Below are 14,487 nucleotides of genomic sequence, written 5' to 3'. Positions count from 1 at the left end.
ATCAAAAATAGGAGGGAGGCAAAAACAAAGAAGGGATGGGAAGTGGGGAGGGGTCAAAATAAAAAGTATACAAATAAACATTGACATTTCTGTCCCAGCAGTGAGCAGGGAGTGTATGAAGTAGCAAAGTACATTGTCAGAGAAAAGGGTGAACAAACCAAGAACAATGTTACAACAAATTGATAAACCTAAAAAAAAGAGGGGGAGATTTATCAAAATCTGTACAGAGGAACAGCTGACAGTTGCCCATAGCAACCAAACAGATTGCTTAGTTAATTTTTCAGAGGCTTTTTTTTTTTTTTTACAATTTAAGATAAGGGTCACACTGAGCGCATACGCAGCATATTTGACGCTGCGAGAAATGTGCAGGGCAGCAGAAAATACACTGTGTATGTGCTAGGAGCAGACACACAGGACTTCAATCCGCTGTGTCTGCAGTGAGGTTTGGAAGTGGCCCCGCGCGTCACAGTTACGTTTGTGCGCTCGGCCCGCCTCCGAACCTTACTGCACACACAAGGCCGCGGAGGGAAAGCCCTGTTTGTCTGCTCCTAGTGCATACGCAGTATATTTCCCGCTGTCCGGGACCTTTCTCGCAGCCTTAAATACGCTGCGTATGCGCTCAGTGTAACCCTACCCTAAGGGTGTATTCAAACGTATTGTATCCTGCACATATTTGATGCTGTATTTTGATGTTGTGTTCAGTCATTCTATAGAAAACAGCTTTAATCCCAGATAGTTTTAAATTTACAATATGCTACTCTACCCAGGGAGCACTTGCGGCAAAGGTTAATGTCCTACATAACAGATTTACCTGCAAATGAGCTCATAGTTTACTTCCCATTATAGTCTATGGGCATTCCATTGTGTGATTCCCCTTGTCATTTCATAGAAACCAATGATAATCCCACTTAATCTCAATTTTAAATAATCCCACTGAATTTGAAGAGTAAGACTGCTAAAGATTTACTTGATATGTTAAATGGTTCAGACTCCAAATCAAATTTTGCCTCCCATTATAGTCTATGGGCATTCCATTATGTCATTCACCTTTGCATTCTATAGAAAACAGTTATAATCCAAGGTAATTTTCATTTTACAATATGCTAATCTACCCAGGGAACACTTGCGGTAAATGTTTATTTCCTACATAACACAGATTTACCTGCAAATGAGCTCATAGTTTACTTCCTATTATAGTCTATGGGCATTCCATTGTGTCATTCACCTTCTCATATCATAGAAACCAATGATAATCTCAATTTTAAATAATCCCACTGAACTTGAAGAGTAAGCCTGCTACGGATTTATTTGAGATGTTGAATGGTTCAGGCACAAAGTCACGTTTTACTTCCCATTATAGTCTATAGGCATTCCATCACCTTTGCATCAGTGGCGGATCCAGAGCCTGGTCTCGGAAGGGGCACTTTCAGATTTTTTTTTTGTCCGCCACCACAAAACAATGGTGCTTATTGAACAGACTACACAGTGTATGCTATATGTGTATATATACACATATATATAATATAAATACCCCTTTGTGGCCTCAGTAGATGCCCCTATAGTGCCCCCAATCATGTGCCAGTATTAATAACAGCCCCCCATGTGCCAGTATTAACAGCCCCCCATGTGCCAGTATTAATAACAGCCCCCCATGTGCCAGTATTAATAACAGCCCCCCATGTGCCAGTATTAATAACAGCCCCCCATGTGCCAGTATTAATAACAGCCCCCCATGTGCCAGTATTAATAACAGCCCCCCATGTGCCAGTATTAACAGCCCCCCATGTGCCAGTATTAACAGCCCCCCATGTGCCAGTATTAATAACAGCCCCCCATGTGCCAGTATTAATAACAGCGTTGTGTATATATATAAAAAAAATAACACATACTTACCTCCTTGCAGCGATGCGATGCAGGCCTCTTCCGGCCTGTGTCCTGCGCTGTATGGCTCAGGCCTGCAGCCTATCAGAGGAAGGGAAAGGGACACGCCTCTCCCTCCCCTGCCGCAGCACAGGCATCTGTATCGCTGTCCTGAGGACAGCGATACAGATGACTGGAGATGAGCGCTTCCACAATGGAAGCGCTCATCTCCCTGTGCCCCGCCGCCGCCAGGTCGGGGGGGGGGCATTTGCCCCGTTGCCCCCCCCCCCCCCCCCCCCCCCCCCCCCTGGGTCCGCCACTGCTTTGCATTCTATAGAAAACGGTTATAATCCAAGGTAATTTTCATTTTACAATATGCTACTCTACCCAGGGAACACTTGCTGTAAAGGGTAATGTCCTACATAACACAGATTTACCTGCAAATGAGCTCATAGTTTACTTCCCATTATAGTCTATGGGCATTCCTTTGTCATCCACCCTCGTCATTCTGCAGAAAACAGTGATAATTCCACTTAATCTGAACATTAAATAATCCCACTGAACTTGGAGAGTAAGCCTGCTAAATAATTATTAGATATGTCAAATGGTTTTGTCTCTAATTCAAATATTACATTTCCATTAGTCTCTATGGGCATTCCACTCTGGTCCATTATTCTCTATGGGCATTCCTTTCTGTCATTCCTTTTAGTAGGTCCCAAAATATTAAGCTGATCTGTCAGAAAGGGTTAACTGTTTTTCTGTGTGACTGGTACTTTCAGTTCACTTTGTGCAGGTAATCTAATAAACCTATCTCTAAACTGAGTGTTCATAAACACTTATCTAAGACAAGAACTGAGCTATAATGAGAGTTTATAATGTCAGAGAGCAGAGATAAGGAGCCCATCAGCTCCTGGTCTGACAGAAAATCCAAAGGGTGCTACTAGAGCAGGTCAGCAATGTACAGAAAAAAAGGACGCCATATTTTTTAAGAAAGGCCAATTGAAAAAAATGACTTTTAGCTCAAAATAAGTAAAATGCAATAATAATATAAAAAAAAATGACCCCCAAAAGGTGTCCATAGCCTTTAAGCTGAAGTCTATGAGCTCCATGATGTGATGGATCTGGCTAAGCATTGTGGCTACCATTCACAGAGGTAGCCACACAGCAGGTGTGAGCAGAACCTTAAGTCCCCTTGCAGGCGAGCGTTCCTCCCGCAGCGCAGCACCCGCCCTGACCTCCCAGCGCTGCCAGGGGTCACATAGCATTATATTGATTTATGGGTGCTGCGATGCGGACTTGATGCGGGAGGAACGCTTGTCTGCAAGGGGCCTAAGGCCTCTTTCACACGAACAATACGGATTGGCTCAGGATGTGTTCAGGGAAACTCGCACCATTTTGCAAACAAGTTCAGTCAGTTTTGGCTGCGATTGTGTTCAGTTCTTGCAGCGTGGGTGCAATGCGTTTTGATGCTTTTTTAACGCGTGTGATAAAAAACTGAAGGTTTACAAACATCTCTTAGCAACCATCAGTGAAAAACGCATTATATGCAGACTTGCTTGCGGATGCAATGCCTTTTTCACTGAAGCCCCATTCACTTCTATGGGGCCAGGGCTGCGTGAAAAACGAACACAACGCAGAACTGATGCATGAAAAAAGACCCATTGAAATGAATGGGTCAGGATTCAGTGCGGGTGCTATGCCTTCACGTCACGCATTGCACCCGCGCGGAAAATTTGCTCGTGTGAAAGAGGCCCAAGTCTGTATTACACCTGGCAATTTTTCAGCAGATCACTATTGAGCGTTCATATGAACGCTCGGTAGCAATCATCTTGCGGTGTAATACTGATGCCGATTGCTCGATGAAAGAGCAAATGTTCAATCATCGGGCAATCTAGGTCTTTTGACATGTTAAAAAATGATAGTTTGCCGGCGGCAGATGGTGGTGTCTAATAACGATCTGCCTTCGGCAAACCACTAGACAATATGAGGGTGAGTGATGGCATAGCGATCGCTACTCCCTATACTGAGGAGGAGATTTCTGCATGTAATAGCAGCGGTCTTCTCCGCTAGCGAGCTGGCGATTGCCAGGAGGGAACGCTTCCTTCCCAACTATCGTCTGCCACATCGTGCTGGGTCTTCAGATCTCCTGAGGAGAGCATTTATATTCTGTGTCCTAACAGAAAACCTTACCCCATAGCAGGGATGGCCAACCTGTGACTCTCCAGCTGTTGTAAAACTACAATTCCCACCATGCCTTGCTGTAGGCTGATTGCTGTAGGCAGTCTGGGCATGTTGGGCGTTGTAGTTTTGCAACAGCTGGGGAGCCGCAGGTTGGCCATCCCTGCCCCATAGTAAACTTTTAAGTCTTTTTGTCATGAGTTTCCTTCTGACATTCTTGTATTACACCTGAGGGAAGGGAGAGTAGCTGGACATGTATGAGGGAACTCTCCTGACCCTTATGACGGTTACTTCAGTAGAGACAAGGCTGGGGTTATACATGGCCACATACCATCTGATGATTGTCAATGGTGTCCCAAAGCAACAGTCACAAACGTTCTGACCTGATGGCTTTTGTGTTGCAGGTCACATGCAAATTTTACCCCATTCACTTTAATGTAAGTTGCTTCACCATAAGGGCACCTGTACACTGTGCGAATCCACATGTAGATTGCCGGCAGTTTTTTAAAATGGCAAGTACAAGGGGAGCCAGGCAATTGGCTTCACCCCCTCCCACATTTTCCTGTAGAACTGCTCTATAGGGAACTGTAGCACAGATCCATTTATCCTCCTGGCCCCTTCAACCCCAGGACACTCTAGGGTCATGGCAGTCAGGCACTTGGCGATCAAAAAAAAAAAAAGTCTCCAGGCTCCTCTCTTCTTCTTGTCCTACCACATGCAATTCTGACCCCGTCCCCTCACACCTACTCCAGTCTCTCTCTCCAGCTGTCACCACTCACCTAACAAAAATCTTCAACCTCTCCCTCTCTCTTCTGGTATCTTCGCCTCCTGTTTCAAACACTGTATAATTACTCCATTATTTAAAAAAAAGTCTTTTGACCCATCCTGCACAACTAACTACAGATCAGTCTCCAATCTTCCCTTCATCTCTAAACTCCTGGACCGTCTGGTCTACTCTCGACTCATCCACTATCTCTCTGCTCACTCTCTCCTTGCTCCATTACAATCTGGTTTTCACTCCCTACATTCTACATAAACTTCCCTCATCAAAGTGACAAATGACCTCCTGACAGCAAAATGAAACGGTGACTACTCTTTCCTCATTCTCCTTGACCTCTCTGCAGCTTTTAACACTGTAGGTCACAATCTCCTACTCATCATGCTTCAATCTATCGGCCTAAGGCACACTGCAATCACCTGGTTTTCTTCATCTCTCTCTGACTGCTCTTTCAGTGTATTATTCGCTGGCTTCACTTTTCCTCTGGCTGTTGGGGTTCCTCAGGGTTCAGTCCTAGGCCCTTCTCTTCTCTCTCTACACAGCCCCATTTGAACAGACCATCAGCAGATATGGTTTCCAGTACCATCTCTATGCTGATAATACCCAACTGTACACTTCATCCACCAACATCACCCCCTTGCTGTATTACAGAACACCAGTGACTGTCTCTTTGCTGTCTCTAACATCATGTCCTCTTTATCTGAATCTTTCAAAAATTAAACTTCTTGTGTTTTCTCTATCTACTAACCTAACCAAACCAGATACCTTGCTCTCAGTGTATGGCTCTACCATCACTCACGCCCACTGTCTCGGTGTTACATTTGACACTGACTATATTCAGTAACTCGCCCGCTCATGCCGCCTGCACCTCAAACACATCTCTAGAATCCGCCCCTTTCTCACTATGGAAACAACAAAAACTCTTGTCGCCCTGATCCATTCCCGCCTCGATTACTGTGACTCACTATTAATTGGCCTCCCCCTCACCAATCTATCCTTAATGCAGCAGCCAGGGTCACCTATCTGTCCTCACCCACAAAGCTCTCCACAGTGCTACACTCCCCTACATCTCTTCCCTCATCTTTGTCTACCACCCTACCCATGCTTTTTGCTCTGTAAATGAATTAAGACCGACATCCTCCTTAATGCGAACCTCTCACTTCCGGCTCCAAGCCTTCTCCTGAGTTGCACCAGTTCTCTGGAATGCCTGACTCCAAGAAATTAGGTTAAATCACAATAAACACAGTTTTAGGCTCTCCCTAACAACACATTTTTAGGGTGGCCTATCACATCCCATAGTCTTACTCCTCTCCATATATAGCCCATTTATCATCATGCAGCTTTAGATTCACTCCCCTGTATTCCCAAGATGCCTGGACGCTTGCACAAAACAAGCACTCTTACCATTTCTGTCACCCTTATCTCCTCATAGATTGTAAGCTCTTGCGAGCAGGGTCCTCTTTCCTCTTGTTGTAATTATTGACTTGTCTGTTGCTATTGTAAGGGATCGCCTCTTATTCGGGGGTCGTTCTCACAATGATCTTCATCGACCACAGGGTTAGGGGCCAAACATGCTTTTATTTGGCACCTCAGCAAAACCAAAACAAACAATACAAATAAAACACCTGCCCGGCTGGGCTCTAACTAAACATGAGGACTCCCTACCTCACTGAAAGCCCCGTTCACACACGGGAAGAACATGCGGCTTTCCCAGCCTAACAATCCAGCACTTCCAGGCTGTAACAAAGTCCAGTACCTTTTGGGGGATTGTGGCCCAGAAGTCCTCCTGACTCTGGCCTAGCGACCATCCATTCCAAGACCTCGCGGAGTCCCCCAAAGTTCAGGCTAACACCTAGCCTCGTGGCCCCTCAGCCCACCTGGCTGAGACCACTTGTACAGAGCCTTCCCAGGACAGTCCAGAGTGAGACACACCCAAGATCCAGGAGCAGGACTAAATAGGATCCCTGGACATGAGCATGCCCTAAGTGCCGGACTGGAACCTGGGGAAACACCTCAATGTTCACATTGCCACACTGTTATTTATGACTGTTTGTACATGAACCCCTGAATTGTACAGCGCTGCGGAATATGTTGGTGCTATATAAATAAAGATTATGATTATTATATCGGGTGTGATATGGCTTAGTACAGACTTGGAGGTTATGTGCAATGTTTGCATTTGCTCAAACCTCTTTTCTCCTGTTTTCACATTTTCTGTCCCCCCTCCTTCTCTCAATCTCCCCATTTGTCTTTTGCAAATTGAATCCCTTTTCACTTTATGCATGTGGCCTTTGGCCACGTCGCACGGATTGCAGAGTAGCGCTGCGTACGTCACAAGTAACCGCACCTAATGTAAGTGAAGTGAACCGAACCGCTTCATGTTGTGACCTGCAAGAAATCCTGCAGTTAGATTCCTTGAGAGGTGTTGTGGGTAGCATACGCCTAAAAGGGTTTTCCGAGATTTAAATTCTGATGATCTATCCCCTGGTTAGTATAGTATCTGATCGGTGGGGGTCCCACACCCAGGACCCCCGTTGCTCAACTGTTTGAGAAGGCACTAGTGCTCCTTAGAGCATCGTGACCTTCTCCATGCTCACCAAGCACCGCACATTGTATAGCGGCTGTGCGTGGTATTGCAGCTCAGACCCATTCACTTCGATGGGGCAGAGCTGCTCCTAGGCCATGTGACCAATGAAAGGGGAGTCACTGGCCTAGAGTAAGCTGGAGAAGGCCACGGCGCTACTTCTACCATCACTGCCTTCTCAAACAGCTGATAGGCAGGGGTCCCGGGGATAGGTTATCAGTATTTAACCCCTTTAAAGGGGTTTCCAGGATTATCATATTGATGACCTAACCTCAGGATAGGTCATCAATATGAGATTGTCGGGGTCCAACTCCTGGCTGCTTCTCCGATCAGCGCTCGGTGAATGCTTAGGCTTCTTCCTAGGCCATGTGACGTCACAATCATGGTCACTTGGCCTAGGGGCGGCTCAGTCCAAGTTAAGTGCATGGGCTGAGCTGCAACACCAAGCAAAGCGGCTATGAAATGGACATCGCTGTGCCGGCTAAGCAGTGAGGAGGCTGCGGAACTCTGGGCAGGGGTCCCAGGAGTTGGAACCCTGCCAATCTCATATTGATTACCTATCCTGAGGATAGTCATGATTATGATCCCAGAAAAACTCTTTATCATTAGTTACGATATACGCAGGGCTCCGCTGCCAATCTTAGGCTGTGCAGTGTGTGTCACAACCAAAGCTTGCCGTCTACCCCCAGCCTTAGGGCTCTTTCACACGAGCGTGTGCAGTCTGGAAATCGCGCGGTCCTCCGTTATGGACTTGCAGGAGCGTACAGCATTATCTTGATTTATAATGCTATGTGCCTCTGCTTGACCTTACTTCTACAGGATCCTACTGACAGCTTTATGCCACTATAATTCTGTATCTGTAAGGTCAAGCAGAGGCGCATATCATTATAAATCATGATGACAATGCCATGCTCTTTTGCAAGTCCCAAATGGAGGATCACACACACACACACGGAGCCACTGTTAACCCTTTAAGGACCCATGATGTAGCTGTACGTCATGGGTCCGATCCCTAAACATGGTGCCCACTCGCGCGTGCAGCGGGCGCCTTAGCCGCGGGGTCTCTGCTATTTTAAATAGCAGAGACCCCCAGCACATGTATGCGATCAGCCATAAGGCTGATAGCATACATCTTACCTTTCAAGTGTGACCACAGCATCTGCGCAAACCGGAACCGGAAGTCACGTGCTTCCGGTCCGGTAACAGCGTTCCCCGGCTGAGATCGGGGGACCTGTTACCTCGATCTAATTGACAGAAGCCTCAAGCCGGCTTCAGAGTCAATTAGATGTATATATCAATACAGGCCACTAGGTGGCAACCTTGTATTGATATAGTGCAAATGAAGTCTTCAATGATGGCTATTTAGCCATCACTGAATACTATGGGCAATCGAATGATTGCCAGTTATTGTCACCCAAGGTGACTTAAAAAAAGTTTTTACAAATATTAAAAAAAAACTAAAAGTTGAAATCGCCCCCCTTTCCTAAAAAATACTTAACCAATAAAAAAAAATAAACATCATGGGCATCGCACACACTTAAAATTGGTATCACTGAAAAGAACAGACCGTCCCGCAAAAAATGAGCCCTCACACAGCCCCGTACACATAGCTAAAAAAAAAGGTTATAGGGGCAAGAATATGGTTATGAAAAAAAAAAAACATTTTCCCTCAAAGGTTTAAAAAAAAATAATTCTGTATTAAAACGCAAGAAAATTTATAAAAGTGTGGTATCGTAACCGTACTGACCTGGAGAATGAAGGTCAATTTTACTGCATAGTGTACAGTGTAAAACAAAAAAAAAATTAAAAACCCTTATCAGAATTGCGTTTTTCCCAATTCTACCCCATTTGGAATTTTTTTCCCACTCCCTACTACATGGTATGCATTAGAAATGGTGCCATTAGAAAGTACAACTTGTAAATGGTGCCATTAGAAAGTACAACTTGTCCCGCAAACAAATAAGCCCTCGTAAGGCTATGTGAATGGAAAAATAAAAAAGTTAGGACTATGGGAAGGCGGGGAGTGAAAAACGAAAATGCAAGTTAAGTTAGTGATCTTTTTACATTAGCAGAGGAAACAAATAAATATTAGAAATACGCAGAATTCCTCACTTCTATTCGTTTTGTAGATAAAAAATGCACATTGAGGTCTATGAAAGAACTTCAAACCTCCATGTTTCACAGGGATTGTCTTCCCTCAGATAGGTCCTTGTGATGTAACCCTGATGACATAAGATACTAAATGGTTCCTAAATGTGGATGTTTTACTATTCCATATATCTGCATTGGCCAGGGCTTCCATTACTTGCCCATATATTTGCAGTCCACGTGAGGGCTATCCATTGGGTCCCTGAAGTCAGATCCGATCCCTAACCATCCCATTTGAAGAGGCTTTCCAATGGAATTACAATGAGAAATAGCAATGTTCAAGGGTTTCTCCTTGGTGTATGTCCAATGGGCAATAAGACAAATCTAATCCACCTGCATGTTTCCACTTTAGGTTCCATTAAAAGATGGAGGGAAGAAGGCAGGATTGCGGTGTGGATGCACATCCCGATCACGCTAAGCTGGCTGATAACCTGCGCGGCCTCAGAAGGATTCACATTTCATCATGCGGAAAGTGACACATCCACATTGACCCTCTGGTTAAAGGACGGGCCAAGCAAGCTGCCTGGGTATGCCACACACCAAGTGGGGGGTCGCAGGTCAGTTAAACACCTAACGCTCAGAATTTGGAAGAAGGCATATTTCTGGCGCAGGTTTGCGACGTTTTCCCGCTCACGGCAGGTCTAAAAAAGTGGGAAGGGGAGGGGCCAGCAGGCCTGTCTCATTTACCATTTTCTACGCCCCGGTCTAGGATTTCTTACATTTATAAGCGGCCGAGGATCCACCAAAGCTATGTACAGGCCGGAGCCTCTACATAACTCTGGCGGTTCCACCGCCAGCTATAGTTGATATTAAAGGGGTTATCCTATAATTCCCCATCCCCCCCCCATATGCCCGGGCCCCTTACACAGAGAGTACTTACCTCGCTCCCCAACAAGCACGTCGCTTCTGATGGCTGCCGCTGCTTTTCCAAGTCGCGCAGATCAAAACATCCGCCGTCTGGGGGGCAGCCAATAGCATGCTGCGACGGGAACGAGTCTCCCTAGCATTGAGGGTGACGCTAGGGAGGCTCATCCCTGTTGTGGCTCTGGTCCCGGAGCCAGATGTTTTCATCCGCGTGACGTGGAGATGCAGCGGCAGCCGTGCTCACAATGGTGTCTCTGCTATCTCTGCAACTGCCGCCCCCCCCTGCACTTTGATTGACAGGGCCAGGCATGATCACTTTTTTCACTTCCTGGCCCTGTCAATCAAAGTGCAGAGGATGCAGCAGTTGCAGAGAGCAGAGCCTCTAGGTGTAACGGCGACGCCCCTATTGCTCCTAGAGGCTCATTTGCATATATTATAACATAATTTTTCTCAGCAATGCGGGCACATATGAACATGGGACCAAAACACAGATGTCTTCAGCTGCCAAGTGCACATGTAACAGGTCAGCCAGTCTCATAGGTACAAATCTGCTGACAGATGCCCTTTAAATGTGCAGCATTTCCTGGCACTTACATGTACCTGTCACTTGTAAAACATGCCAATGGGAGCTCCTGTATCCACTAATCAGCGTCCTGGGCTCCCATTCAGGGCTTTTGAGGTCAGCTCAGTATGTGAATGACGCCTACCTTTCCACCTTCACTGTAAACTTGTGTGAATTGGTCACGTCGTGAGAGGTGTTTGGTCTCCTGCATAATATGAGGGAGTCATTATGACTGAAGCAATGTATAGTGCCCATGAGAATGGGTGTAATGCAGTTTTACATAGAATTTGCATTTCTATAGTAAAACCCAAAGCAACAACATCTAATAAGTAAAATTCAGAAGCTGGCATCTAAGACTGTATACAAAAGGGGCTGAGAATTGCATATTTGCATATTGTAGTGCAACCATTTGACCGTGCCTTGTGAATAAACTCTGATTATGATTGCATAACTGAATATAATGCAAATTGTTATTTTTTTTCTGCCCAGCAGAGGGCAGCATCTCAAGAAAACACTATGACAGACATGTTGCTACATGTTCTGAACTGTATTTTGTTGTCTGAACTGTAGCTCTAGATTTTGCTCTTGTGAGTTAGAGGTTTTCCAGGTGTTTAATATTGATGGCCCATCCTCAGGATAGGATAGGTCATTGATATCAGATAGGCAGGGGTCCAATACCCGGCAACCCAGCCGCTCAGCTGGTTTGAGAAGGTTGTGGTGCTCACTGAAGCTTACCAAGTTACAGCAGTGTCCATTGGATAGCAGCTGTGTTTGGCATTGCATCTCAGCCCCATTCACTTGAATGGGACTGAGCTGCACTAGGCCAATGTGACCGATCAACATGATGGCACTGCCCTAGGAAGAGGCACCAGAGCAATGCTGACCCCTTCAAACAGCTGATTGCCAGGGGTGAGAGGAGATAGGCCATCAATATGAAAATGTTGGACCCTGTTAAGCTTTAAAGGGAACCTGTCACCCGGGATTTTGTGTATAGATCTGAGGATATGGGCTGCTAGATGGCCGCTAGCACATCAGTACCCAGTTCCCATAGCTCTGAGTCCTGTACGTGAGATGAGTCAGGACAGGACTCATCTCAGGTTAATTTGCATATGTATCAAATCGTTTTTTTTACACAATAAAAGCACACAGAGCTATGGGGACTGGGTATTGCGGATGTGCTAGCGGCCTTCTAGCAACCCATGTCCTCAGCTCTATACACAAAATCCCGGGTGACAGGTTCCCTTTAAAGGGTTGTCTGGGTTCAGAGCTGAACCCAGACATACCTCCATTTTCACCCCGGCAGCCCTCCTGACAGGAGCATCGGAGATCCGGTGACGTACCGGGGCTCTCCATGGGGCTGCTAGGAAGCCCGCTAAAGCCCGCCCATCAGAGCCGGTGTTATTGAAAACAAAAGAGCCAGTGCCCTGCGCGATCTAGCGCAGGGCAAGGGAGCGGCTGCCTAGGTGAAAATAAGGGTATGTCCGGGTTCAGCTCTGAACCCGGACAACCCCTTTAAGGCTTAGCACACTACATTTTCACACAACCTTGCAGAAATCAGTAGTACAAGAGACCAGAAGAAACTTTGTAATATATCTTATCAGAGAGAAATGTGTCGTTCTCTTATGAGTTGTTAAAGGGGTTTTCCTGGCTTTTACTATTGGTGACCTTTTCTCAGGATAGGTCATCAATATCAGATCAGCAGGGGTCCGACACCCATCATCCCCGCTGATCACGTGCTGTCTCCCTTCTCTCTATGTCAAAGTAGCAGCAGAGCTGGAAGAGAGAAGGGAGAGAGTACATGCACACTGAACGCGCCTTCCCTTCATACCGCTGATCGACGGGGGTGCCAGGTGTCAGACCTCCACCAATTCTGTCAATTCAATCTGATATTGACCTATCCTGAGGATAGGTCATAATGTTAAAAGCCCAGACAACCTCTTTAACCTCTGCTCCCTCACTTACTAAATGCTTTTCTCTTTGAAAATTCTCTTGAAACCGTCCAGGACGGACCAGCTCACTGAAGCATCAGATTACATCATCACATACAAGTTCATGGAGGGGGGAAGGCACTACATCTATACTATACTTAGTAATCTATCCTGGGAACTTCCATGGTGCTAGATACATTTCATATGTATTACATTTAATGAGGTAATCCTGTCTTTAAGAATTGGGTTTTGCTCACACATTCAGAACAACATTTAAGTGACATAGAGTACCTAAAGGGGTATTCTTGTAACAGCAAGTTAACCCTTATCCGGTAGATAGAGAATAACTGTCAGATTGGTGGAGGGCCAACTGCTGGGATCCCCACTGGTCACGAGAACTTACACAATGAATGAACTGGCAGTTAAGCATGCGCACTACCACTTCATATAAGCTCTATGGGTCTCCTGGAGATAGCCAAGCTCTTGTACTCAGCTAATTCCTGCAGTCCTCTAGAGAGTCTAGAGATGAATGGAGAAGAAGCAATCGTTCTCAACTGCCTCACCATTAGGTTGGCCACTGGCTTCACCCACCCCAGAAAGCCGGACCTGACCGGCCATGCCCCCGGTGCTTCTCTCCCCCTCAGTCAGCCACCGAAAGGGTGGACATTCCTGTGTCCGTCCAGGCCCTGCGCCAGACGGAGGATAGGGAGCCAGAACACCGGATGTCTGGCCACCCTACTCTCCATTCATGTGGGCCACACAGGACCCCCATTCTCGTTAGTAGTGGTGGTTACAGCATTTGAACTTCCACTGATCTAACGGTTATCCCCAATCTTCTGGAATGAACAAAAAAACTGCAACTTTGAAATGTTTTATGTTTTTTTTTTTTTTTTTTTTACAGTGTTCACTCCACAGGATAAAAATTGTGATGATTTTATTTTATGGGTCATTGCAGATGCGTCAATACCAATTATGTATAGTGTGTGTATTTACGTAATTAAAGGTGTTTGTAAGCGAAAAGGGTAATTTTAAATTTTTTATTTTTTTTTTGTTCTAACGCCCAATAGGGCAGTTGAACACGCTATACTTCCTTGGTACCACATCCAAGGAGGTTCTAAGCTAGCCAGTCCGGTGCCATGAAAGGTCATGTGACCACACTGCTCACTAGTGATTGGTTTGAGAGACTCATTATACACTGCTGCATTGAGGGGTACTATATCCACTGTGGAAAACCAAGTACCTGGTACGAAACCCAAGTAGAGGAAAGTAGAGTATGGTAGAGCCAGTACCATGGAGTGGAAAAGTAACTTATGATCAGAGCTGTTAGAGTGGGGTGCAAGCTGTGTAACACAGCCCGAACCCAAAAGTGATGGCACAGCTCCCAAAAATATAATCCAACTGTGAGTCTTAATAAAAGCCAGCCTGTTTTGTTTGTTACTTGCATTACTCAATCTAGGAACATAATATCATTGGTAATCTTTTCTAGGTGCTGTTTTGGATGAAGCTTCTGGGAAAGTATTGGTTGTACAGGACAGAAATAAGGTATGTAAATGTATTAACCCCTTCCAGGTACAGCCAGTTTTAA

The 14,487-nt window shown here is 45.6% G+C and overlaps 1 protein-coding gene across 1 annotated transcript in view; it reads left to right on the top strand.

The window, feature by feature from the left end:
* The first annotated feature begins 9,934 nt into the window (after positions 1–9,934).
* Positions 9,935–14,487, top strand: part of NUDT6 (nudix hydrolase 6) — a 36,084-nt gene continuing 31,531 nt past the window's right edge. Inside the window, exons 1-2 of the mRNA XM_040418420.1 lie at positions 9,935–10,105; positions 14,389–14,444. Coding sequence (XP_040274354.1) covers positions 10,078–10,105; positions 14,389–14,444 — 84 coding nt within the window. The 5' untranslated portion in view covers positions 9,935–10,077. The remainder of the gene's footprint in view (positions 10,106–14,388; positions 14,445–14,487) is intronic.

The sequence above is a fragment of the Bufo bufo genome, chromosome 2, assembly GCF_905171765.1.
Source record: "Bufo bufo chromosome 2, aBufBuf1.1, whole genome shotgun sequence".
Classification (NCBI taxonomy): domain Eukaryota; kingdom Metazoa; phylum Chordata; class Amphibia; order Anura; family Bufonidae; genus Bufo; species Bufo bufo.
This window is presented reverse-complemented; position numbering and strand designations above follow the sequence as displayed.